Raw genomic sequence first — 27,795 nt, 5'->3', positions numbered from 1 at the left:
GGAGAGACTGAGAGGAAGCTATTCCATCAGGCCATGCAAGAGGAAATGCTGGCCTGGACTAGAGAGATGGATAGAAGTGAAGGTTTCTTACACAATCGGATGGAAGATGACACAGGACGCTGAACACAGTTAGTGTTCACTTCTGTTTTCTAGCGCAGGGAGGATCACAAGTTCTACTTTCAGTCTTATTTGGTTTGAGGTGTCTTTGCGACATCTAGGTCTCAAGTCATTATCACGTTCCAATCAGCTCTGGAGCTCAGAAAAAAGGTCCAGAGAGAAGATACAATGTGGGAATTACCTGTGCATAGGTCGTCTCTACTTTCCTTCACAGAGCCACCTCCTCCCCATTGTAAGGCTATGAATCACAGGGCTTGAACCCAACACCCTGTCACAGTGTGGACACAGTAATTGTCTCTCTTCCCCATTAGACGGTAAGTTCCATAAAAGCACTGACCATATCTATTTTGATTCCTATTGTACCTCAGCTTTTCACACACTTCCTGCACATATCAGAATATCAACAATATTTATATGAAATAATTAAGAATGTAAGATATCTAAGATGGCAGAACTACAGAGATTAATAATTGAAAAAGATTAATTTTCAGCATAATTTGAAAAACTCGTAATTCAGAATAAGGCAAGATGATGTATAAAACACATCATATATTTATTATTTATTTAGTATTGTATTATACATATTATTACTTATAATATTTTATATGTTTCTCCTCTCAGGAAAAATAAAAATTTCTACATATTTATCAGTTACACAATTTAAGTATAAATTAAATTGGAAGAAAATAATACAGTTTGATATGAGATGAAAATGTAGTTATCTTTATTGCCTGTGTTTAAAAGGCAACGTGGTTTAGAACTCCCTATACCTTTAAAAATGCGCAATAGAATATAAACTTTTACCTGTAAAGGCATCATACAGTTTTAACAATATTTAGTACACCATTTACGACAGATCTCACCTATCAAGCGTTCTATTGATTCACAGGTATTAACCTAACAGATCACATTTTTGTGTGTCTATTTTATTGACAGGAAATCTATAGCATGAAAGTTTTTGAGAGTTACCAAAAGCATTATAACTAATATATGCTTAAAAATAAAACCTTTGGCAATATGTATCTTAATCTCTATGAACAGAACAACAGGCTTTTCATTAATTTTAATAAAATTTAATTAATTTTAATTTTTCACTAAAATTGAATCGAAAACTGAATATCTTACATATAATTGCCTAGCCTTACGTGGCTTTACCTGCTTTTTATCACCATCTCCCATTGAGACAGGATGTATCAAGAAGCAGTATATTTAATCAAAGGGGTCAAAACACTGAGATCCTACTGAAATATCCTTTAAAGACTACTGATATTTTTTAAATTACTACTTTATTCATTTTGGTTTTGTGAATACGAAAAATATACAAGTACTAATTTTAACAAAAGATACATGTGGGGCATTCCACCACTTAATTTTGAATGCAGATAGAACATATCTCATCTTAATCTTCAATGCGGTCAACACTACAAGCATGGATTTCGAAATCCTCTTTCGTTTTATTCTTCTAATCAAATTCTCATATATCAAAACTGAAGAATGGCATCACATTGCTTAGAGAATGTTTACATGTTCAGAGCACAGTATCAAAACACTTTTGTATATAAACATACTCTGGGAACATTAAATATATTTGAAGACTACAAAATAAAGTGCAAGATGATGGAAAACACTAGCTAACAGTACTAGTGCATTTCAAATCAGATTAAAAAGAAACAAAACACATTAAAATTTTAAAAAGGAAAACCGATAAAGAAAATTTTGGAAGAGGTTGTGGTTGGCCATTTATTACTTTTTTGCATTAGAGTTAATTAATATTCTAAAAAGGTCTAGGAAAAGCTGAACAACCTCTCAAGCTCTGAATTCATGGCACTGACCTTAGACTTTCTCAGAATGATTTTTAATGCATTCTGTTATTAGTAAAACCTGTTCAAACACATGCCCCATCTGCCAGCACCCCATCTGCAAGAGAGCTTCTTATTCTTATAGACAGTGCAACTTCTGCTTGCTTCCTTCTCATTTCTACATACCAGCTGTATGGTAATGAGCATGAGCAGCTGAAAATCCTGCATGATAACAAAGCTAATATGAAAACGGCAGAACAACTTCCCCTCAATGAAGCAGTTGTCGCATGAACAGAGCAGATAAGCTGTTAAACAGGGAGGTGGTGGTGATGAGAATTTTATTTGTATGTATTTGGGGGATGTGTATTTGTGCCTGTGTATGCACATGTGTGTTAAATGTGGGGTTTCCACATAACTGAAAAATAAGAAGAAATAAGAGCAGCACAGGATACCAAAGATAGATCTAAAATTTCTAAGTACTTTTGTTAAGACCTGTGAACCCATTCTTTAACTTTTTAAATCTCAATTCTTATATAGTAATAATATACCAGATGTCATTTGGAAAAGCCAGTTTTCAAAGATTTTAACAAGTTATGTTCCATTTCTTAATTAACATATTTTGGGGCCTTAAGGGAAAGAAAGAGAGACAGAACTTAAAACCCATTATGTAAACTTTTTCTTAGACATTCTAGCCACTAACATGTGAACCAACAAACTATGTTTTTAATTTTTATATAGAAATTTAATTTTTCAAAAGTTTATGATATTTGAAGCCAACACATTTGAAACTCTAAACAAAATACTAAGATGGCACATGTTACCTTCTTAATTCAGGAAGGCATATTGGGGTTAAGTTTTATATACATGAGAGTCACACTGAATGAATCTACGGAATATAAGTAGATACAGAGCATATTAATTTTTTATGTGCAGTACCTTTCCATTTAGAGATTAACAGTCACTCAGGAAACTGTTTAAGAAAAATGACCATTTAAAATTGGTGTTATGCATTTTCTCTCACAATCTAAAGAAACTAAAAATGAAACATATTTAAAATACAAACCATAGTGAAAGAAGTAAGTGCTATTACATGAGAATTAATTACAATTTTTACCAGCACATCTAAATATCTATGTGGACTTCATAACTGTTCCTAAGCTCTTATCATATAACTATACTTTCTATACATTATTTCATTTAACCCTTAAAACAATCCTATGAAGTAGGTACTATTATTATCTCCATCCTACAGAGGCTTAATAAAGGATGAAGCTAAAAACTTCAGCCCAGTCTAAATGACTATCTCTATGCTCTTAAACAGTCTACCACTCTGATATTATCTCCATAAGGCCAAGGATTTGAGTCTGCTTCATTCATTGTTGTACTCCAAACGTCTAAAGAAGTTCTTGGCTTGTAAAAGTTGTTGAATAGATGGAATAAATAAATGGAATGGATAGAAGAGATAACTACTCAGTTGTTGCTTTTTAATTATTAAATGTAGATTGCCTTAAGTGGAAAAAAAAGCTACTATAAATTTTATAACAACTCAATCATTTTGTTATTGAAAAATTATTTACATAGTAAGGAATCTTAAAGTAAGTGTTTAGGAGTTTTAAGTTTTGTTTACTTACCAGGTTGAAAAATTAAGACTTAACTTTTAAAATTCTCATGATTAACCATTAATTTTGAAAGGCTGGTACAGAATGAATAAGAACAAAATTGCACTGATTTTAGTATTTCTGTGAATCTACTTGTCCTCTATTTTATTGTCTAACCATAAAAATGCATTTTCCCTGTTAACTAGCTTAACACAGTCTTTGACTTCAAATATAAATCAAGGCCATGAGCTTATATAATATAAAAGCTTTTGTATAGTATAGTGTGTGTGTATATGTATATATATATATATATAAAAGAACCCGAATTGAAAGAATAGTCCCAACTTAATAAAACAGTACCAATTATCCTTTAAAAAATAAGATATGAAGTTGTACCTCCTCAAAGAAAAAGCTTCTAACAACACTTAAAAGATTTTTTAAAAACTCACAAATTCAGACAAGATTTATAAAAACAGTACTATACTGCCCCTACATGTTCAAACTAGTAGTAACAATGACATTTTAAAATCTGAACTGATAATGTAGAGATATCTGTGGATTATTGAAAAGCTGCTTAAGCTGTTTAAATTGCTCCCAAGTGAATAATCTGAGATCATCCACACATAAAAATGTAATTAAATATAGGAATAACCCACAGATTTCAATTTTCATTTTCAAGACTAGTAAGGAGAACAAGTTTAACAGAATTTCATCCAACATTATCATATATATTTTTTTTCTCTCAAAATAGATTTCCCCAACATTACATGTAGTGTTAGTTGCCCAGTCATGTCTGACGCTTTGTGATCCCATGGACTGTAGCCCACCAGGCTCCTCTGTCCGTGGAGCTCTCTCGGCAAGAATACTGGAGTGGACTGCCATTTCCTTCTCCAGGCAATCTTTCTGACCCAGGGATTAGACCCAGGTCTCCTGCACTGTAACTCGATTCTTTACTGTCTGAGCTACAGAGAAGCCACAACATTACATGGTCAATAAAAACATAAGTAAATAAACAAATGGCTAATAAGCTATGTGCATTTGAGGTCAATACTTGTATATTAATGTCTGAGAATTACTGTTGAATTGTTTCCCCCAGATCTAAAAAAATTTCAATAAAATTCATAAACGTATACATAAACACTTACACACATAGACATTACCAAAACCACAAGAAAAACTTTTATTAATCTAATCTTAGATTTACTTTTAAAAAACCTACTATAATTATTTTACCTTTTACCCATTGTAGGAATAAAGTGCTATATATGCAAATAAAGAGATGTGTTGCATTGCTAAGTTCTTGTAAAAGAAACTAAGAATGTCATTGGTTTTACCACAAATGGTAGTCCTTTCTAGTATTACTCCTATAGAAAAACATACCACATTTTTAAAAAATCCTACATTATAGTATCATTATTTACATCTGCCACAATTATATCTACCATTATTTAACTGATTTATATGTGAGACACATTCATTTATGCAAGTTTCCATTAAAAGGTCAGGGATAGGGTCAAGAACTCTAATTCTGACTTAGGAACAATCCAGGAAGAAATCACTGTGGCGAGCCTGATATTAAAGACTACAGTTTTCCGGCAAAAACATGAAAAACAAAATAGTATGGCATCATATTTAATTTTTCAGAGCCTCAAGATAATATTCTATCCTGGATACTACCCAGCAGTATTTGAAAACTTATAGATCATAATATTTTTCAATTAAGTTACCAACATAATGCTATCAAGTAAGGCAGAGTGTGTGCATATGTATTAATATGTATGTGTATGGAGGCATCCTTATATACATATGGAGAAACCATAACACAAATAAATGATCACCAACCCTCTTGGAAATGTGAAGTACTGATGCTGCTGCTGCTAAGTCACTTCAGTTGTGTCCGACCCTGTGCGACCCCATAGACGGCAGCCCACCAGGCTCCCCGGCCCCTGGGATTCTCCAGGCAAGAACACTGGAGTGGGTTGCCATTTCCTTCTCCAGTGCGTGAAAGTGAAAAGTGAAAGTGAAGTCGCTCAGTCCTGTCCGACTCTTAGCGACTGCATGGGAGTTTCCAGACAAGAGTACTGGAGTGGGTTGCCACTGCCTTCTCCGAAAGAGAAGTACACAACTGAATAAAAGTGTCTGGTGACACACTCTATCCTGAAGCAGACCAAACATGATGTCCATGAGTGTGCCTGTGTGCTCAGTCATGTCCAGCTCTTTATGACTCTATGGACTGGAGCCCACCAGCCTATCTCCCATGCAAGAATACTGAAGTGGGTTGCCATTTCTTCCTCTAGGGATCTTCCTGATCCAGAGATCAAACCCACGTCTGTTGCACTGGCAGGCGGATTCTTTACCACTGAGTCACCTGGAAAGCCCATCCTGTCCACACTGAGGTGGAAATCTCAGGGTCTGAAATACTAAATTATAAAAACAGTATGTCTTTTTTTTTTTTTCTGTTTTGTTCAATACTGTATCTAGAACTGCGCCTGGAAACTAACAGATGCTTATTTACTGAATAGATTAATTAATCCGTGTTCCTCTGATTTTGATATGTGACCACGGAAAGGAGAAAATAAGATAAGTCTTTCAGAGACAGAAAAGCTTCAGTGGCCTTCTTAAGGGAAGGTCTTTGCTGCCTCATTCATCTTTGTTACATTAGCATCACATGCAAGGAGGATGTATATGCCTAATATGCATTAGCAGAATGAAAATTAATTTAGTGGTGTTAATATTTAGCAGAAAACTGAGAAAAATAAGCGGCTGACGTACTCCTTCCTCACTTCAAGTCTGCTAGTATAAGTTGCATTTAATCACTGAAGAAAAATAATACATAAGCTCTGAACTATCATCATACTATATGAAGCTGCCCATACTTGGGTTAATAAAATTTAGGTATTAATGTAAAGCATTTAAATATGAATGCAGACAGACTTAAGATAAGGCTTAGGTTACTTTGGCATTTCAAAGTATATTCCATTTTTTATATGTGGATGATAGCTGTCTGCAGTTAGTGCCACAATTTTGGAGAAAGCTGTGTTCCTGATTTCAAAACTTTCTGGAGTTTAGAAGGTAACATGGGACATATGCTGTGCATGGCAGAACACTTCTAGTATATCACATATGAACATTTCTGTAGCAAAATATACAAATATTCAGATAAACAATAAACATGAGTGTCTTATGTTAGTCAGGGTTAGATTTGGATAACTTGTTAAAGCATTTTGTTTTCAGGGCTTACTGGACTCTTGGTCTGCAGACAAGGGACCACAGGTTTATTTCATACTTGTTTACCCAGCCAGAAGCTTCGTAACCTGTTTATTTCTAGCATGTTCTTCATCTGTCTCCCATGCTCCACATCTTAAACTAAGTTAGTTTCTGTAAAATATGACCTACAAGTTTAAACAGGCTTGCCCTGCTTGTCATCAACAAAAGGGGTAACAGTTCATGGCAGTTATTTCTACGCTGTAGTTGTAGATTTACAAACAATAATTTTCTTTGCATTAATATCTGACAACTGAGGCACAACATAATACTTTGACATCACAAGATGACAAACACATCTAGAAAGCAATGTGATTGAGGTCATCATAAATTGTGAAAACAAAATATGAATTCAGTTCAGTTCAGTCGCTCAGTCGTGTCCGACTCTGCGACCCCATGAATCCCAGCACGCCAGGCCTCCCTGTCCATCACCAGCTCCCGGAGTTCACCCAAACTCCCGTGCATCGAGTCGGTGATGCCATCCAGCCGTCTCATCCTCTGTCGTATTTTAAAATCTAGGATTACATGGCCAAAGTTAACCCTTGAAACCATTCCCTCAACAAATCACTATCCAGTCAATATACCATAGTTTTTAATGATGCTGTAGCTAGATACCCAGGTTAGAATCTTAGCTCCATCATCTACTAGCTCTAGGGCAAGTCAGCTAAACTTCCTACACCTCTGGATCCTATATCTACAAAACAGGGAGAACATAATGCAGTCTGTTACTTCATGAGGTAATTGTAAGGATTAAATGAGTTCATATGTGGAAAGTACTTAGACCAGTGTCTTCCCTGCATCCCATTAGACCCTATTATACTGTTACCCTGTTTTAGCAACATCAAACATTAGCATTACTTTCCTGCTTCCCTGAATTAGAATCTAAGCTCCATGAGGGCATGGCCTTTGTCCATCTGCTTCACTGTTACATCTACAGATTCTAGAAAAGTTTCCAACCCTGTTCTAAGTTAATACATATTTCAGGACCCTTATTACTATTAATAAATCTCATATCCAGAAATGAGTGAATAATTTGCAGTATAATTAATGTGAAAAAAAAAAAAAACCAATATGTGAGACCAAGCAATAACACAAGTTTCTTCTGTCCACTTCTCTGATCATCTGCTTAGCAAACAACATCCTTCCAGTTTTAAAGGTGCTGTGAAGCCTTTCCTGAGCCATTGCACTGAGACCAAGGTGGCCCTCTCATGCTCCTACAGTATTTGGTGTAGGAGTCCATTTAAGCAACTACCCTTTTGTACTATAAGGGTTTATTTATGGTTTAACCACTAACTATAAAACGCTCAAGAGAACTGTGATTTTTCACTTTTGCATATCCACAGGAAGAAGGGAAGAATCATCTTTTTATTTACAGCTACTGCCTTGCACAATACAAAAAAATAAGACCACAAGAAAATTTAAGTTTATATTCTGCTTACTCATCTTCTGCATGATGTAGGAAACATTCTTAAGAAATTGACAGGATTTAAAACAAAATCTCCTGATATGTGGTAACCAGTTAATTCTTTTATTGATGAAATACAGTGACAATAAAAGATATCAGGTGATCTGGAAATGCCAGTTTTTCCCCAAGTTCCAATGGAATACATGTGTGGATAAAACTTTAGAAAGCTCCATTTTAGTTTATGCACTTAAAAAAAAAAAGAAAAAAAACAGAGAATCTATTAAAATCACTCTCCAAAGTTGCTCACAGCACCACTCTGTTCTTCTTTCTTTCCAAAGTTTTGTAATAGTTTTCATATTTTCTGACTTTTTTGGCTATGGCAGACTCTCATAAGTGCCATCTAAATGAGTATACCCTATGTTTGTTTCTCCTTCATTTTCAAAACTGCTAAGTAGTAATTACTTTTAAGATTAAGCATCAAACTGTATCTGAGTTTAGTTATATTTAGAAAATGAAATATTCAAAATCACAGCTGCACAGTCATTTGAAAGTATTTAGTAAACAAAAACATGTCATATTCTAACAGTATCAAAACTCCTTAAAGAATTTTCTAGACTTAACAAAAACTTCAACAAATTGGTCATACATAAAAAGATATTAAAGATAATTTCTGAAGTCTAACAGTTTATAGCCTCAAGTGAGGAGACAAGACAACTAAGGGAAACTTTCAAATACCACCACTAGACAGTCCATGGAAGTTTAAGAGCCAAAGGTAACGGCCACAGCTACAGTACACTCCCCTCGTGGGCGAGGACAAGGGTGGAAGCATCAGTGCCGGGAGGAAGGTTCCACCCAGAGAGAGAAGCTTGGCTGTGAGGTCATGGAAAGGATTTGGAGAAAGTGGCACAAATGTAACTGGCAGATACAGAATAGACCAGTATGGGGGAGGGGAACATGATGCTGGCTTTTTAAAGGTTTCATTATTTCTGTAGGTTAAGGAAATATCCAACTATTTCCTCTTGACTAAGAGTTCCATGAAACAAACTTTGAGTCTCGTGAAATCTCTTTTGGGCATCAAGACATTTTAGAAGAGCAGATTTGCTACAACTACTTTAAAAAAGAATTAATCATAGCTAGACTAGAATTAAAAAATAAAAATAAAAGGTAAACCTGGATTGGGGCAAAAGGCAAAGCTATGTCAGAAATGTAAGACCAAGTTGTAGTGCTTTAAGAAACAGGCAAGTATTTCTGGCAGCTGCGTTTGCTAGCATGAAAAGTACTCCTGTAGTAGAGATTATTAATAGCAATATACTTTGGGAGAGGCTGTCATTTAAACTGTACAAACATCACACTAAAACTCAGAAATATAAACGTATAAACTAAGATGACAAAAACTGAGATAACCATAAGATAGTAAAAATATATAAATCAATGATAAATTATAAAACTACACATATGGATCATCTGTGCAGATAAAAAAAGACGATAGCTTTAAAACTATGGGAAGAGTAGAAGAAAATTATAGCTAAAAATAATATACATGGCAGGTCAATGGAAAATATTATTTTCCAGAAATAAGTTTTTAAAATCACATTAGCAACAAATAATTTCTTGTTCTATTTGTATATTTTCCTATTGAAGTTTTAAGTATAACATATATAATTATTTTCTCAAAATGAAAAAACATTCCTTCAATAGAAAACTTAGAACAATAAACACTGAAATATATTATCAAGTAAAATCCATAAAACTTGGTCATACTAGAAATAAATTTGCTTAAAATATGATTTCTTTCTCTTGTTAAACAACATTGGAAGTCCCTCATGTTGGTTTTGATTTGATACAGTCTTTCTGGAAAACAATTTAGTAGTATTTATCAAGAATCTAAAAAAAAATTCATACTCCTTGACCCAATAATTCTACTTCCAGAATAAAGTGTATAGGGACATTAAAGATTTATATATAAAAAAGTTCAAAGCAGGTCACTGACCAAATTAGCAACAGTAGGAAAATGATGATACATCCACTTGACAGATTATAATACACTTTTGAATAACTACAGCCATAGAGAACTACCAGCGATACCTTAGAAATGAATTAAAGTATCAATTAAAAATTATCTCCTTATAATTTTTATTGTGGCTATTTGTGAACAGTGGAATTACTGATAATTTAGGAAAATGAAAAGAAACACTTCTGTATTTTACATACTGAGCATATCTAATTTTTATAAAGAGAAGTAGAAGATATTAACTATTCCAAGAAAATAAAAATTCTCTATATCATCACTCAACTCAGAGGATTTAGGGGATTATCAAACTTCTCAGGAAGGTAGTACTTCACTAGTTTGCTTGAACAACAGAACTTATAATGGCTTACAAAATCTTCATACAAATGAAAATTATACTGTAGAGTAAATAATTAGAGAGGTTGTTTTCTGAAACAAAGGCAATACAACTGTCTGATAAAACTGGCAGATATTTGCTGAAAAGTCTATTAAAGGAGCCTAAAAAAGTATAGATAGCTTGAACTAACTGAAGATTATACATATAAAACAACAAAATAGATTATGCCTAAATGAGAATAAAATTTTGAATACAGGGTATTCTTAAAAATTAGTATCATCAATAATTCAACAATGAAGAAAAAAACTTGAATCCAAGAGAATACAGAAGCTAAGAGACGTATAATGTTATTTTAAATTTTTGTCATCACAGGCAAAAGTATTAATTGAACAAACTGATGAGAATGGAACTGCACTGCAGTTTGAAGATGGTTAATCTGTCAGACACGCTGTTCTGACTGGTTGCCTACCAAACACAGACCCGGCAGTATGACAAAGGTTCTCTCCTTAACCAAACTCTATAATCAGGCTCCTTTGAGCTCTTTTTCAACGAGGCCCTGCCCTTGGGCATGTTCTCAAGAACCAAATTTTAGCAAGAATCCTGCTAAATCATATTAACCAGAATTCCCCACCCTTGATATTGATCACACTCGGGACCCGAACCTCCCCTCCATATCTGCTGGGTTCGCCAGTCTCCCGTCCCCCAGGTGATGTTTGACCACCTTGATTAGTTCATTTAACCAGTGTCATCCTGTTAGCCCTGATATTTTAGTAATTATCTACCATCTGACCTTCTAACCTGCTTTATGGCTGTAAATTCGTACTTGTAAGAGTTGAGCCCAATCTGCCTCCCCTACTGCAAGCCTCCCTAGTAGAAGTCCCTTCCCAGGTGGCACTAGCAGTAAAGAATCTGCCTGCCAATGCAGGAGATGTAAAGAGATGTGGGTTCAATCCCTGGGTTGGGAAGATCCCCTGGAGAAGGCCATGGGAACCCACTCCAGTATTCTTGCCTGGAGAATCCCATGGACAGAGGAGCCTGTCAGGCTATAGTCCATAGGGTCGCACACAGTCGGACATGACTGAAGCAACGCAGCATGCACAGAATAGTCACAGTCCCTACATGTACCACGACAGTCCTCCTGAACATCTGTCTTGATTTTAACAAGGGTTATGAATAACTTTTTCTTTATCAGGTACCATCCCTCAGCTTATAAAGACAATAAACATATATACTCTTTGAATATTTCTAGTTTTTTATGACTATAATCACTGCATCATCTGTGGGATAACTTTACAAATGAAACATTTTAAAAAGAGAGTACACAAAAAATACTCAATCTATAAAAATAATATGCTACCAAAGTTATCTTTAGGTCAATTATTTGAAGCTTTGAATGATTTTGTCAAAGAAACAATGTCAACATTGATATGTTCCCAGGCTTACCCTTCAAAATATAAACAGTGGTTGAAAACAGTTTAAGTTCATTTTAAAAAGAAGGTCAAAAAACATAGTAGAAAGAAAATAGCTACTACCTGTAGCACTGGAGAGTCCTGAGGTTAAACACCAGCTTTACTATTTACCAAGAAAATTGGGGATAGGTAACTTGTTTGAGGCCTGGCTTTCAAGTATACCAAGTGGAGATAATACCTAACCTACAATATTAACAAACATTTAAAAATTAATTAAAGTACATAAAATGGCTGGAGAATACACAGTATATTTAGTAGGTTATTTTACAATGATAGCAAGGCTTTCCTGGGGCTCAGTGGTAATGAATCCTCCTGCCAATATAAGAGATGCAGTCTGATCCCTGGGTTGGGAAGTTCCCCTAGAGAAGGAAATGGCAAGCTCTCCAGTATTCTTGCCTGGGAAATCCCATGGACAGAGGAGCCTGGCAAGTTATAGTCCATGAGATCACAAAAAATTCAGACACAACTCAGCGATTAACCAACAACTGTATATTGAGAAGGTAAATTAATAAGTAGTATGTAAAAATTTTAGTGATTAGGCACATAAACATTTTTTTCTACATAGCTACAAAAGAATTAGAAGAGAGAATCAACATTTCTAAAGGAATGAAAGGCTTATGGCTCTAACAATCTTTCTAAAACTTTACTGTTAACTGAAACTTACATTCAAACAAAAAGACTTACTATGGTAGTACTGTAATCCTAAAAACCTATGTCACTGTTTCATGAATAAAGTTTTATTAAAACACAATCATGTCCATTTTCAAACAATGGCAGCTACTTTCAAACAATGGCAGAGCTCAATAGTTCTATAGTGACTATCTGGTCCACAAAGCCCAAAATAGTTGCCGGCCCTCTGCAAAAAAAGGACCCTTGTGGACCCTTGACTTAAACTAACGCTAAAGAATCTGCCTGCAATGCAGGAGACATAGGTTTGATTCCTGGGTCACAAAAGTCCCCTGAAGGAGGGCATGGCAACGCACTCCAGCATTCTTGCCTGGAGAATCCCAAGGACAGAGGAGCCTGGTGGGTTACAGTCCATAGGGTCACAAAGAGTCAGACACGACTGAGCGACTGAGCATGCATGTATGCAATGGTAACAATACACACAGTGATATTAACTCAAATATTTTCTCAAATGACACAAATGTTCTATTTTAATTTTATCTCCATTTGCATTTTAAAGCAAAGCATTTATTTTTAAACATGGACATGGTACTTTACAAAACTTGGTATAGAATATAACCACTACAAAATTATTTTCGACTATCAGAAAACTAGTCCTATATCTCATCGTTGCCTGAGATATATGGTCCATATATCTCATCCGCACCATACTGCCTGCCGCTCACCTCCCTACAGCTTCCACCAGCAGTTTGACCCCATTCCCTTACTCAGCTCTGCTGCTGCTGCTTATGCTACACAACTGGCATGTGGTTCAAATCCGAGAATATAAATGCACTCTCAAACACATTTTTCTATAAACCAACAGTCAACCAGGTATCTGTAAAAGCCTGGATATAAACCATGAATTTCATGTCATTTGGAAATTTCTACCAACAAGTAACACTGAAGAATACCCTCATGAGAACATTGTAAATGCTTAAAAGTCTCCGAACAAAAACAAAAAGAGTTCAAGATTTAAGCCTTAAAATGAATTTTCTTTCAACATACTATTATTAATTGCAAGATACTATTATTTCTCTTATCATCAGAAAGCAAAAAATGGTGCCAGATAAGCTATGAAATTCCAACAAGACATATCCTAATTTCATATATGTTTAAAATGTAGAAAAATAATGTATCTTAGGATTTGGAAATACAGTATTACCATATAGGCATTCCAATTTCAAAGAAAAATAAAACAATTTTCCAGTGATTTTATAAACCAAGTTTTTCTTGTAAATTTTCTCTCCCTTTAAAGGATGATCAGTTATTTTAGAAACCAAAATCATTTACATAATAATAAATTAGACTAGCAGTACTGATAGTACTTAATGATGGAGTAAATTAATTCCGTGAAAGTATTTCAAGAGCTATAAATTGAAGTTGTAGTTATGAAAACTATTCCAAAGAATTTTTCACAATTTAAAAAATTATTTTATTGTGCAAACATTCAATAGATCAACACCTATGATGAATGGAGGGGCAATATCATATTTTTCAACTTTTAATGGGTCAAACCTACACAGAGTCTTGTAAGAGGTCACACAATATTTCACTACTTAGAAGAAAAAAATGGCCTACAAAACAGAGAAATTTACACACATGTGGTCAGTGTATAATAATCTGATTAAAAATGAAAGATATACTGGATGTTAGATACAAAATATGATTAATTACATAACACCAGAAGTCTTTTCAAAATCTTTTATAAAAAATACATTTAAAGTGTCTATCATTAACATTACTAAGGGAAAATAAGTAAGTTAAACAACAAAGAAAATGTGAATCAGTTTAAAGCTACTTAACGAGTTGCAAAAAGGAGGGGATGGGGATATAATTACACTAGCCCTCTAATATTTCTAGTAGTCAGAGTCAATGAGTTATGCAATAGTAAATTATTGGCAGGCAGTCTAAAAATGAGTGTGTTAATTCTGTTTTCTAACTATCTTCCCCTAATTTAGAATGATGTTCTAGTTCGAATTCTACTTTTCAAATTTAGTACTCTTCTGTAATTACAAATGCCAGGCTATAATTTAACGTTAACAGTAACCTAGAAAAGTCGAACTGAATAGTGACCCTAGGAAACCCTCAAGGAAAGCCTTCAAGTTGTCTATTAAATTTTCTTAATAGAATCTGCTCCTGATTCTTTTAAGTTTCATGTAAAGATGAAGACAGAAAACATGCATTGTGACATAATGAAGTAATCCGTCATACACTGTACTTAAGTTTATTAGAAATATTTAACAAGAAAAAAATTATCTTGATTGACAGTATCTTAACCCCTCAATTAAAAAATTCCAATTTATTTTCCTTAATTTGATGGTTTACTTGTATTGATATTTTTTTACAGAAGTATTAAAATAAAAAATAATTTATTAATGACCTTAAAGAGGCTACTAGAGGCCTCTGTGTAAATGCTTAAATCAGAGCAGTGACCTCATTCAGAAGTTATAAAAGTGACAAAGCGAAAGAAGAAAAGATTTAAAGAAAAAAAGAAACACTTTCTGAAAACAGTAAAGAAGAAAATGAGGGGACAGAGAGATTTATATTTTATATTCAATGTTTAATTTGTATTACATTTAAAACCTACTTAAAATGCTTTTCAACATGGCTACCACTTATTTGGAGTAGAAGCAGAAACAGTTCAAAAACTAAAGTAATTAGAAAATGTATTTTTACAAAGACTATTTAAGTCCCAGCAAATAAAGAGGAAAAATATTTTTCAGGTATTATAAGTTAACCTATTTGTTTAATAGAATATTTGTCTTTCAGTTAAAAGAAAAGAGGAGAGAGTTAAAAAGGACTAAAACACTAATAGTACGGATATGTGCATCTCTGACAGGTATTTTTTGGTTTAATGTATTCAGGATCCTAAACATAACTAGATCTAAAATATATTACTCTAGTTAATAATTCAAAACGGCAATATGAAGTAACTCGAAAAATACAACAAAACCATTAATTACAGGGTCAAAACTTGGAGGGGATGAGAATGTTATCCTGAAGAACATACAGAAAATCATAACCTGATTACAGATTAGTACAAATTCTACAAAATGTTTGTTACTTCAGGATTGTCTATATATAAACTATATCGTAACTGCCACACAACAGCACACTAGTTTTATTTTACATAACAGCAAAAAGTAATGTCTCTATTATGTTAAGTTTAATTTAAAAAAATAGTGATTTAAAAATAATCTAGCTTCAAGTGCCAGATAAACTCTTTATAAGAGCTAGATACTGTAATTCCCATGTTAAAGGACAGTCCCACCAGCTCTTTACTTTTCCCACAAAATAAACACAATAAATTTGGGTTTTCAGCATTTGCCAACATATTTCAAAACATGGTTTTTAAATTTACTAATTTTAAGTAAGTTTAAAGAATTCTAACACCATAAAAATAAATGAGAGAGATAAAAAGGTAAATTAGGTAACCTTGCCCTCAAGACTCTCTATCATGTTACTAAAACTGTCACTTACAGAAGTTTTCAGGGGCGACATAATGCTCCGATAGTTTTAGTTATAAATATCAATTGAAATTTGAAGCACGTTTTCACCAAAAGAGGCAGAAGTAGTTCATTTAAACAAATATTCCTGTTTTTCAAATGTGTGAGACTTACCCGTCTTCGACAAAAGGGGAGGCCTTGGGCAATGATGCTAATGCTAAATATCTTCATCACGGTTTGATGTGGTAGAGGCTCTTTTGCACTTTTAAGATCAACAGGAACCAAGCCATGGTTTAGAGTAGCCTTTCCCGGTTTTGACATTTTAAAACTCCTCTTGGCTGATGAATACTCTCTACATGTAATACAGGCACATTACTAAAAATTCTAACCACCAAACTAAAATACAACTTTCTAATTAAAAAAAAAAGGCTGAGAACCCAAGGCCTGCTGCTTTTGTCTTTCAACCTTCTCCTACCAAATGTCCTGACCTGTCTGAGGCTTGGTGAAGTGCAAACTATCCTAGAATAGCCAGGAATTATAAACTACTGAAGTGAAAGCTCCTGCTCCTGCCAGTCAAACAGCTGGTGAACCTCCCTTACAAAGTCAGTAAGACAACCAGAGCAGGGCTGTGCTACAGGGTCCCTTTGAAAACTTCTCCAGTGACTAACCTAGGTATACTCCCTAGAAAGTGAAAGTAAACTTTTCTCTATAAAAATCCAAAAGTTAATCACTGTATTTTCTTTTGAATATTTATCGCCTTTCTTAAGCAAATATCAGCATTATTATTTTAGGAGTGTTTTGAACTGTGCTTCAAATTTAAGGGCAGTATTTATGCATGCTCAAAAACTATAAACATACATTTGTCCTATCTTAGAATGTTCTCATTCAGAATGAGCACTGTATCTTCAAGTGTTTGTCTTTAGTAAGCTCTTTTCCTCTTCCATTCTTTATCTCATACTCACTAAGACATTAAATCAACTCTAGTTCTGGATAGTTAATAATAAACACTGCAGGTTAGTCTTAACACGTGACATTTTAGTTGTTTGCAAATTTCAGTTCAAGCTCTATAATTCTGAAATACTTAGCAATTCCACTTGAAAGTATAACAGTGCCGTGACTGATTAAATATATTTTAAAACCCAAATATTTATAAATATAACCCGTGGTGTAACTAAAGTAAAATGAATACTGACTAACCAGCTCATCACAAATACTTAGGGCCTAATTTCTCTGATATACCACAGTCAGATATATCTTTCTAAAACATGGAGATGGAATGTGCTATACAATCCACTTCTCAACAGCTCTGAATGGTTCCCCAATGCCTAAGATAAAGTTTGGAGATGAAAACTCTCCTCCAAGTGGCCCCAAACTCATCTTTCTAGCATTATCTCAAATAGTTTCCTAAATTAACCACTTATGCCACGTTAATCTTTATGCTACATTTCATATGCAAGCCCACAAACTAGAACGTTATGAAGATTTTAAAAAATCTTAGTGTGAGAATGGGTAGTAGTTTTGAAACAGATGATCGATAACAGATGTGAACTATGCATTCACAATGGTCAGCCACTTAGCCTGTTCTCTCCTTCCATTCTATTTTCTTCTTCCAATAGCCAGTCATCTCACTTCTCGCTCTTCTCAACTATATTTATAGATTTTTAGAATGTGATATGGAGAGAATTAGAAAAGAGAAACGTCAGAAATGGGTGATTTCTTCTTTGATTCTGGAGAGACCTATCTTACTAAATATTACCAAGTGGGTTGCTGGGAAGGCAATCCACACACAAGAAATACCCCTGGTCCAGCCATGATGCTATTTTCTTAAAGTACACCCTTCTCTGACATCACAATTTAAAATGAATTAATACTTGAAAATGCAAAATCATTAGCAGAGGTGACATTTTTAGTTATACAAAAGTAAACAACTGCATTCATCCAAGTAGATAGATAGATATATCGGAGAAGGCAATGGCACCCCACTCCAGTACTCTTGCCTGGAAAATCCCATGGACAGAGGCGCCTGGTAGGCTGCAGTCCATGGGTCGCTAAGAGTCAGATATGACTGAGCGACTTCACTTTTACTTTTCACTTTCATGCATTGGAGAAGGAAATGGCAACCCACTCCAGTGTTCTTGCCTGGAGAATCCCAGAGACCGGGGAGCCTGGTGGGCTGCCGTCTATGGGGTTGCACAGAGTCGGACACGACTGAAGCGACTTAGCATAGCATATATATATATATAGACCAATAAGCACGTGTAAAGATGCTCAATATCACTAAAAAAATCATTAGGGAAATGCAAATCAAAACCTGACCCACACTGCACATTCATTAATATGGTTATTACTTATACACACACACAGAAAAATAAGAGTTAGCAATGATGTGGAGAAACTGGGACCCTTGTGTGCTGTTGGTGGGAATGTAAGACGGACATAGCTACTGCGGAAAATAGAGAGATTCCTCAAAAAATTACTATATGATCCAGCAATTCCACTTTTGGATATACACCCAGAAGAACTAAAACCAGGGCTCACACAGATACTTGTACACCCGTGTTCATAGCAGCATTATTCACGAAAGCCGAGAGGTGGGGAAACCACCTAAGGAGCCACTGATGGACGAACGGGTGCAAACAAAGAACATCATTCAGCCTGAAGAGCAAGAAAATTCAGACATAACATAGGTAAATTTTGAAGATAAGTGAAATAACTCAGTCAAAAAGGAAAAATATTGTATGATTCCACTCATATGCGGAATGAGGAGCTAGTGTTCAAAGGGTACAGAATTTCTGTTGGAAAAGATAAAAACAATTCTGGAGATGACAGTGCTAACGGTTGCACAACACTGTGAATGCACTTAAAGCCACTGAACTGTACCCTTAAACACGGTAAATTTTATGTTATAGGTATTTAATCACAACAAAAACAATGTTTTAATAAAAAAGTAAATGACTAAGAATACTACTATAATCACTGGGGGAAAAAACCAATAGAGATCTAGGGATAGGAGAGAAGGTACTAGAAAACTGTAAGTTGATGCAACAGAAAAAGCTGAGACTGATATCTAAGAAACACGTCTACGGCCCCACTGAACTATTTACTACCTTGCAGAATGAGTGTCTCTAGCCTCATTCTAGTCTTGGCATTTCATCCGGTGCTCACTTTATTTCTTAACACAAGTATAATCTTTAAAAAAAAAAAAATAACCTTCAGTCGTATAGTGTTTTTTTCTCCTTATTAGGAAAATCCCTTCGTTGAAGCTGCTCACGCAGAATGCCCTCCTCCAAGTTACTATCAGTGTCTACTTTGTTAATACAGCTTTATGCAGACTGACATTATTCTTAAAAAAAAAAAAAGAATCTCTCTCAGTGATATCTCTGAAATTAGTTAATTAACCCCTCAAAATTCATTTCTTAGAACCACATAGAAGATATACTTTAAACTATGGTGTTATTTCAATCCAGAAAAATTAGAAGAGTGTACTACATTCCACTTGTTTAACTGTTCTGTAGAGAAAAACGAATCAGATCAACTCCAATTTCAACTTGCACTTAATAAAGATACCATACTGAAAATCAGCTTTCCCTTTTCTATCCAAAAACTTTGTAATCACATGCATTTACAGGTAGATAGCTTGAAGGTAAGGATGACATGAAGTTCTCTAATCTTCTTGGATTCTGATCCTAAAGCCGGGAAAGGGGAGGAGATTTGGAATTGTAAGGAATTTGGACTGGGGAAATTAAAACTAAAATAAACAGGGCTCATTTTACTGCTTTTAAGAGGGCAAAATTATTAATTTTGATAATTAAAATTAAAAATGAAAAACTAGTTTTACTTCATCAGAAATTATTTATGGTAATAATAGAAATGAACATTAAAGCAGTTTTGTATATTAAATGTTGTGTTTTACACTAGATATCACGTTTTGGTACACACAAAGCGGTGACATTCTAATTTAACTCATTTTTAAAATCAGTAAGTAGCTGCCCTCAACTGGATAGTATGGAGCACTGCAACTCAAACAAACACTTAAATTACGTGTCTACAATACACTTCTGTGAAAAAGAGACAATATTAGTGATTGAGCACAGTGAGTACTAATTCCCAAACTACTGTTTCATCTTTTTCCTGAGCAATCAGGTTAACAGTACTTGTAAAGCAATGTTCTAAATCAGCATGTGTGTGTGCTCAGTCGTATCCGACTCTGCAACCCCGTGGACTGTAACCTGCCAGGCTCCTCTGTCCATGGGATTCTCCAGGCAGTAATACTGTAGTGGGCTGCCATTTCCTTCTTCACTAAATAAGCATGGAAATGACCAAAATACAAAACCTTCAAATACAGAAGAAAACCCTAGTCAATGAAGGAAACTGTAGACAACATGTAGGAAAATCCCAATGGCTAATATTTTAAAATGCAGCTGGTTCCATGTGTTCAAGAAAAAGAATTTTTGGTCTAAATTATGCTTTTAGAAACATTAAAGATAATCTTAATTATGAACCCCCATCCAAACTGAGATTTTTCAAAACAGACAACCTCTTTTTAAAATGGTATCAAATATTACGGAAGTATCATAAGTCAGTTGAAATATTGATGCTGGAGTCAAACTGCCATAGTTCAAAGCCGGGTTCCATCACTTGTTAGTGCTATGTCCTTAAATTGATGCCTCTATGCTTCAATTTCATCTATACAGAACTTACCTCACAGGACAGTTATCAAGATTGCATCAGTTAATGTAAGCGAGACACAGAACAACGCTTTACATTAGTAAGTGCTCAACACTGCTAGCTGCCATTGCTACTAGGATAAAAAAAAACCATAGAGCTTTGTAGATTACATTTCAACCTTAACAATCACTAAGAAAGCAAAGATGCAAAATTCAGCTATGATAATTTTGGACTAGAATGTTTTAAAACACAATCCTCAACAATTTTTACAAAGACTTCTTAAATTTTTTCAAAATTTTATTTAAAAATTAAGCTGGAACATCTTAGTAGTTGTGTTGTAACATTTTAAGATTCCAGATATCACTATCCATCCAAAAAGAACTCAATATTGGGGAAGCTGTGATAGAAGACTCTCTATTCAAGATATTTTGCCTGCTTATCACTCTCTGATTATCTTTCTTCTAAACATTTGCATTAGCCACAGATTATTAAAATATAAATGCTATATGTAACAAAATACCAATGATATGGTATTTCTAAAATGTATTACAGTTCCATACATTCCAATTCTCTTACAACAATGATAAGATTTACAGCAGCTTATTCTGGATTTTGACTGCTTCTTTCATTCATTATTATATAGAAGGCCTGTGATCTAACTGCTCCAGACCAAAGTCCACAGCATATGAGCAGCATAAAGATTTTCTATTTTTCATAAACTATTCTTGAATCAGCTAAAACAAATCACTTGGGAAGATACAAATTAACCTGTAAGTATTTCTAATTTTGTACCGTAAGTTTTCAAAGTCTCATATCAAAAACAGGGAAACTATCATTTATTATGTCTGTGAATTTAAGCAACAAGTGACTTACTCTTTTGTATGAACAGAAACAGAAAATTTCCAGATTCCAAAAATTATACTACCACTGAGCACCGAAGAATTGATGCTTTTGAACTGTGGTGTTGGAGAAGACTCTTGAGAGTCCCTTGGACTGCAAAAAGATCCAACCAGGCCACCCTAAAGGAGATCAGTGCTGGGTGTTCATTGGAAGGACTGATGCTGAAGCTGAAACTCCAATACTTTGGCCACCTCATGCGAAGAGTTGACTCATTGGAAAAGACCCTGATCCTGGGAGGGATTGAGGGCGGGAGGAGAAGGGGACGACAGAGGATGAGATGGCTGGATGGCATCACAGACTCGATGGACATGAGTTTGGGTAAACTCTGGGAGTCGGTGATGGAAAGGGAGGCCTGGCGTGCTGCGATTCATGGGGTCGCAAAGAGTTGGACACGACTGAGCGACTGAACTCAACTGAAAGAGAAATAAATCAGAATCAATATCCTTTTGAGATGAAAATATGGTATTATAAAGCATATTCATTTATTCTGGGATACAGAGTGAGGCAGATTACTCTCTGTATCTAAGTCATTGTTTTTTAGTCTTTCCTAACCGTAGGTTGTTCTTGTTCAATCACTATGTCATGTTCGACACTTTGCGACTGGAACATCAGGCTCCTCTGTCCTTCACTATCTCCCAGAGTTTGCTCAAATTCATGTACACTGAGTCAGTCATGCTATCTAACCATCTTATCCTCTGCCACCCTCTTCTCCTTTTGCCTTCAATCTTTCCCAGGATAGGGTCTTTTCAAATGAGTTGGCTCTTGGCATCCAAGCCAAAGTCCTGGAGCTTCAGCTTCAGCATGAGCCCTTCCAACAAATATTCAGAGCTGATTTCCTTTAGGATTGACTGGCTTAATCTCCTTGATGTCCAAGGGACTCTCAAAAGTCTTCCTCTTCAGCACCACAGTTCAAAAGCATCAATCCTTTGGTGCTCAGCCTTCTTTAAGGTCCAAACTCTCAAGTCCGTACATGAATACTGGAAAAACCATAGCTTCAACCATACCGACCTTTGTCAGCAAAATGATGATTCTGCTTTTTAACACGCTATCTAGGTTTCTCAGTTTTCCTTCCAAGGAGCAAGCATCTCTTAATTTCATGTTTACCAAACTGGCATAAATGGTGACATTTGGAGTGCATTTGACTTTTTTAAATGAGTAACTGACTTTGGATTTTGTTCCCATATTTTGCCTTAGAACTTTAGCTTGTTAATATCAAGATGATACTTTTCCTCACTATTTTCATTAAACATTTAAAGAAATATTTGTGATAAAACAAAAACCCAACTCTTGGGTTGAATTAAGTATTTCAGAAATGTCTAGTATGAAGTTCTCAGTGACTATAACATAACTTGCCTCAAGATCAAGTTCAACTCCTATAGTCTGTGCTGGGTTACCCCAGCTGTTAAAACTGGTCTTACACAGCTGCTCTCCAAGAATTTAGCAGATGATTATTATAGCTACACCTTTAAGTCAACAATGACAAAAATGACATAGTAATTACAGGTATTTCAATCATGCAAAAACTTCATGTGATGATAGAGTAATTTAAAAGCAACTTAATTTTCTCCAATTCACAAATAAAACTTTAGTACAAGAAAGAAGACAAAAACTTCTTTAATTTCAGCTTTTCAAGGTCCATAATTTAACTTACTTTCATGAGCAAGTTTAAGCACAAAAGTTTCATTAATCTTTCAGTTAAACTAAAGACATTTTATCAACCATTTATTTCTCTCGTAAAAACTCTGAAAAATGCTACAGACCAGGGAGTAATAAATAAGGACATAATACTATACTTCTTTAAAGTACCATAAGTAATATAGGGTTGTTGTTTTTTTCTATACCTTAAAAAAATTAAACTGAGCTATAATGCAGAAGTTCACCAAATTGATGACTTAATACATTGTAGGAATTTATCCTATGAAAAATAAATATAAGGTATTTGACAGTGTTAACAATTTAAGAAATTAAATAGTAAGGAGGGGGGAGATAATTATATTTCCTACACTGTTGAATTTTTGATGCAATTGTAAGTAAAAATCAGTTATTTTGAGTGAGGTAAACATAGTTCTGTGACGTCAGTTATACAATTTATAGTAATATACTATCACAGCATCTGAGATTTAACAATATTCACTGAATAATTTATTCATTATAAATATTCACTTATCAATATTCACCTCAAATTTAAGTGCAGAATTATTTTGAGTATAGAAAATATTTTAATATCTTGAACGGGTTGACAGCTGATTGCATCAGCCCCTTTACACTGTCAAAATACATAGTCAACAAAATCATCATCTGATAAACATCAACATTAATTTTATAGCTGAAGTTAAACTAAACTGACAGCTCAAGTTTTCATTCTTCCCAATAAATAAAACACTGTTTATCAAGAAAGATTAAAAGCAAAGAAAACGACAAAATTCAGTCCCTACAGTAATGATTATGCCTGAAACAGAAAGCTCTCAGGATGGAGGGGGGCAGTCGAGGGGTGCTAGGAGACTCTGAGATCAACAGGAGATCTAAAGGAAGTTTGCAGCTACAGAGCCTAGAAAAAAATATACGTAGTAATTCAGAGTGGTACAGTGATGTGAGGGAAGGATACAACACTGACTTGAGTTCCTTCCTAGTAGGCCGTGATTTCTTTCACTTAAGATCATGACAAGACTGTGAGGTATCATTCACTTATATTTTAAGGAATTACACAAACTACAGATATTACATATGAAATCTGTTTTAGTTGAGTCTGATTTTTATGAAGTACAAATGAAAAACATAAAGTTATAAAAGCAAAGAAATGACCTCCCATAGCACACTGGGCTTCTCAAAGGTGGCCACAGCAATGCCCCCCATCTTTGCAATCTGTTCTGACAGCATACTGTGACACTCCTTCATTGAGAAGTGAGTCTGTTTCAACCAAGACAGAATGTGACTTCCTAGGATAGGCTGTAAGCAGGAGACTCCATACCCCTCTCGCTTGCTGGAATACTCACAAGGTAGCTCTGCTGTAAGCAGTCTGACTGCCCTGAGGCACCATACCATGAAGCAGCCCAAACTAACCCAGGTGAAAAGACTGCATCTGGGTAAGTCCTGAGACCACACGAGGAGGAAAAGACTCTTGGCTAGCCCTCAGCTGTTCCAGACGCCTGAGATTTCATCCCCAGCTACCATCTGACCTCAACCCTAAATCGACAATTCCCAACTGAGCCCTTTCTAAATTCATAACCTACAAAAACAATGAGAAATAATAAAATAATTGTTATTTGCAAAACTTTGAGGTGCCAGTTAGGTGGCAATAGATAACTGAAACATCTTACCGAACAGGGAGCTCCAAGAACACTGGTTTACTGTTGTAACACGATAAATAGTCATCCTAGTAGAACTTTCATTTCAAAATTTAATGAGAATGGAAAAGATACCACGTGAGCTAGAATGAAAATTTAAATGAGTAAGTATTTGGAGATTGGTAAAAACTTTGGTGACAAATTCCCACCTTGATAATGCCCATTAGAAATGTGGCGTTTAGCAAGTCTCTGGTTATTTTAATAATAAACTTGACAAACTGTTACATATTGGAGAAGGCAATGGTACCCCACTCCAGTACTCTTGCCTGGAAAATCCCATGGACAGAGGAGCCTGGTGGGCTGCAGTCCATGGGGTCGCTTCGAGTCGGACACGACTGAGCGACTCCACTTTTACTTTTCACTTTCATGCATTGGAGAAGGAAATGGCAACCCACTCCAGTGTTCTTGCCTGGAGAATCCCAGGGACGGGGGAGCCTGGTGGGCTGCCATCTATGGGGTCGCACAGAGTCGGACACGACTGAAGCGACTTAGTAACAGCAGTTACATATTACTTTAACTTGGACTTATATCCAAACTAGTTTGATATGTGACTAAGAAAGGAAAAATCAACTCACTTTTTCTGTTTCCTACAATCACACCTTTGTCTTCATTCTAAGCAAAATTCAAATGCCTAGAGAGGCGTGCAGGTAAAATAAAGGAGAGAAACAGGTCAGGGTTAAGGACTAGAGAGGCCACTTAAAAGGTATTTTAACTGCTGTCATGTAAACACATGAACCCAGTGAGGCCAGACAGTTTACATTTGCAAAAGAAGGTGAAGGATCAATATTTTCTACGTGAACTTTACAGATTTTCATGTATTTGCAACATATTTAAATTTGTTTTAAAAAATCACTACATAAGATATTAATTTGCAATCTCTGCTCTGTTCTTTTCTAAGGAAACATAAAAATATAATAAAGATTAAACATAAGATTACTGATTTCTAAATGATAAAGAATAATGATTCTAAATGTTTTAATCTTCTTTTCAAAGGTAACAGAGAGAAATAAGAAATAAACCAGAAAACTGAAAATTTAAGTAATAAACATTATAAATGCACCTCAGCATATTTAAATTTTTTACCCATTAGACCCTAAAACAGATGGTGGTATATTGGTAAAGTACAAACAATTCATTCCTGACAATTAAATTTATAATGTTGACATATAACACCAACATCTATAGCTAACCAAATGAACGACTCTTGGCACTTAGTTCTTAAAATTGACCAGTATTCTCTTCATATGTCCATTTTTCATTTGCATCTGATTTCAAAACCTAGAAATTGTCATTTAAGGCCAATCAGAAACGTGGGGGAGGGGAGAGCATTTTTCACTTTGAAAGCACAGCATCTTCTAAAAGCAACTGTTATTCTAAAGCACAGAAGTTATCTTTAATAGTAGCCTTAGCAAAGACCACTGAACAGAAGAACATGGTACATTTCAATGAAATATCCTTTTCTGGAACCATCCCGCTCAATCTTATACATTATTTTTAGCCCTGGTGACCTATAAATATAATCATCATTCTTCTATTTACACTTCATATAATTAGAGGTTAAAGTTTACAGGCAAAGTGCTACTCTGACAATAATTCTTATCATTAGGAGGAATCGAATCTATGTTCTACACCAGACGCATCTAGTAGCTTACACCAACACTTTACAAAATGTGTTTGCTAAAATAGATTCTAAGGAGAGACCATTTTTACTTAAATTATTCTTCCATTAGTAAAGACTACTTTACAAAATGTGTTCACTAAAATAGATTCTACGGAGAGACCCTTTTTACATAAATTATTCTTCCATTAGTAAAGACTGCTTTTGTTTGTTTATAATAATCTTTTTTTTCTTTTTTTTTAAATTTTATTTTATTTTTAAACTTTACATTAATCTCTTAACTATGAAAAATAAAGATATTTTCTATCGTATCAAGCAGTAATTCTAGAATTTCTACAGAAGTACCAAAGAGAATTTTCTCTTGCATATATTCCAGTTCCAGCTATTCAATTCAGGAACCTACATTACTGAATACAACTAGTCCTCATCTGAGGACTCAAAGCCCCAGCATTACAAAAAGTACTTTTGGGTTTTCTTTCAAATCCCTTCCAAGTTTAACAACCAAATTAGGAAAACAAATACCTATCAGGGAGCAAAACCACTTTACAGTTAGTACTAACAAAATTTACAATATCAAACAGCTGAACTCTATGCTAAAAGTCAAAATAACTTAGACAAAAATTAGTGGAATAGTTTCAACCCACCTAAGACAGCTGATATCTTTTAAACTAAAAATATTTTGCAGAGTATTTTCTAGCCTGTACTAGTCTGTTAAGCTAGCCTTAGCACAATCTTTTTACATTACAATAGATCTTATGAAATATAATACTTAACACTTCATTAAGGATTTATTATCTGCCAGTTACTTTCTAAGTACTTTACAAACATTATCTCATTGAATTCTCTTAATAATACTGACAATTATTATTATTAGTAGTATCATAAAAACAACAGAATGAGAAAGACTAGGGATCTCTTCAAGAAAATCAGAAATACCAAAGGAACATTTCATGCAAAGATGGGCTCGATAAAGGACGGAAATGGTATGGACCTAACAGAAGCAGAAGATATTAAGAAGAGATGGCAAGAATACACAGAAGAACTGTACAAAACAGATCTTCACAACCCAGATAATCAAGATGGTGTGATCACTGACCTAGAGCCAGACATCCTGGAATGTGAAGTCAAGTGGGCCTTAGAAAGCATCACTATG

The 27,795-nt window shown here is 34.8% G+C and overlaps 1 protein-coding gene across 4 annotated transcripts in view; it reads right to left on the bottom strand.

Annotated features, from left to right (window-relative positions):
* FBXW7 (F-box and WD repeat domain containing 7, E3 ubiquitin protein ligase) overlaps window positions 1-27,795 on the bottom strand; it is a 135,263-nt gene that overhangs the window by 50,120 nt on the left and 57,348 nt on the right. Inside the window, exon 1 of one of the 4 annotated variants that reach the window (XM_010840745.1) lies at window positions 16,287-18,105. The exons of 2 other annotated variants lie outside the window; for them this stretch is intronic. In XM_010840745.1, coding sequence (XP_010839047.1) covers window positions 16,287-16,433 — 147 coding nt within the window. In that variant the 5' untranslated portion in view covers window positions 16,434-18,105. Of the gene's footprint in view, window positions 1-16,286; window positions 18,106-25,461; window positions 25,656-27,795 lie in introns of those variants that run through there. One more of the 4 variants, XM_010840748.1, reaches the window with a different exon arrangement.

The sequence above is a fragment of the Bison bison genome, unplaced genomic scaffold (assembly GCF_000754665.1).
Source record: "Bison bison bison isolate TAMUID 2011002044 unplaced genomic scaffold, Bison_UMD1.0 scf7180017864146, whole genome shotgun sequence".
Lineage (NCBI taxonomy): Eukaryota > Metazoa > Chordata > Mammalia > Artiodactyla > Bovidae > Bison > Bison bison.
Note: the sequence above shows the minus strand (reverse complement) of the source record. Positions and strands in the feature narration are given on the sequence as shown.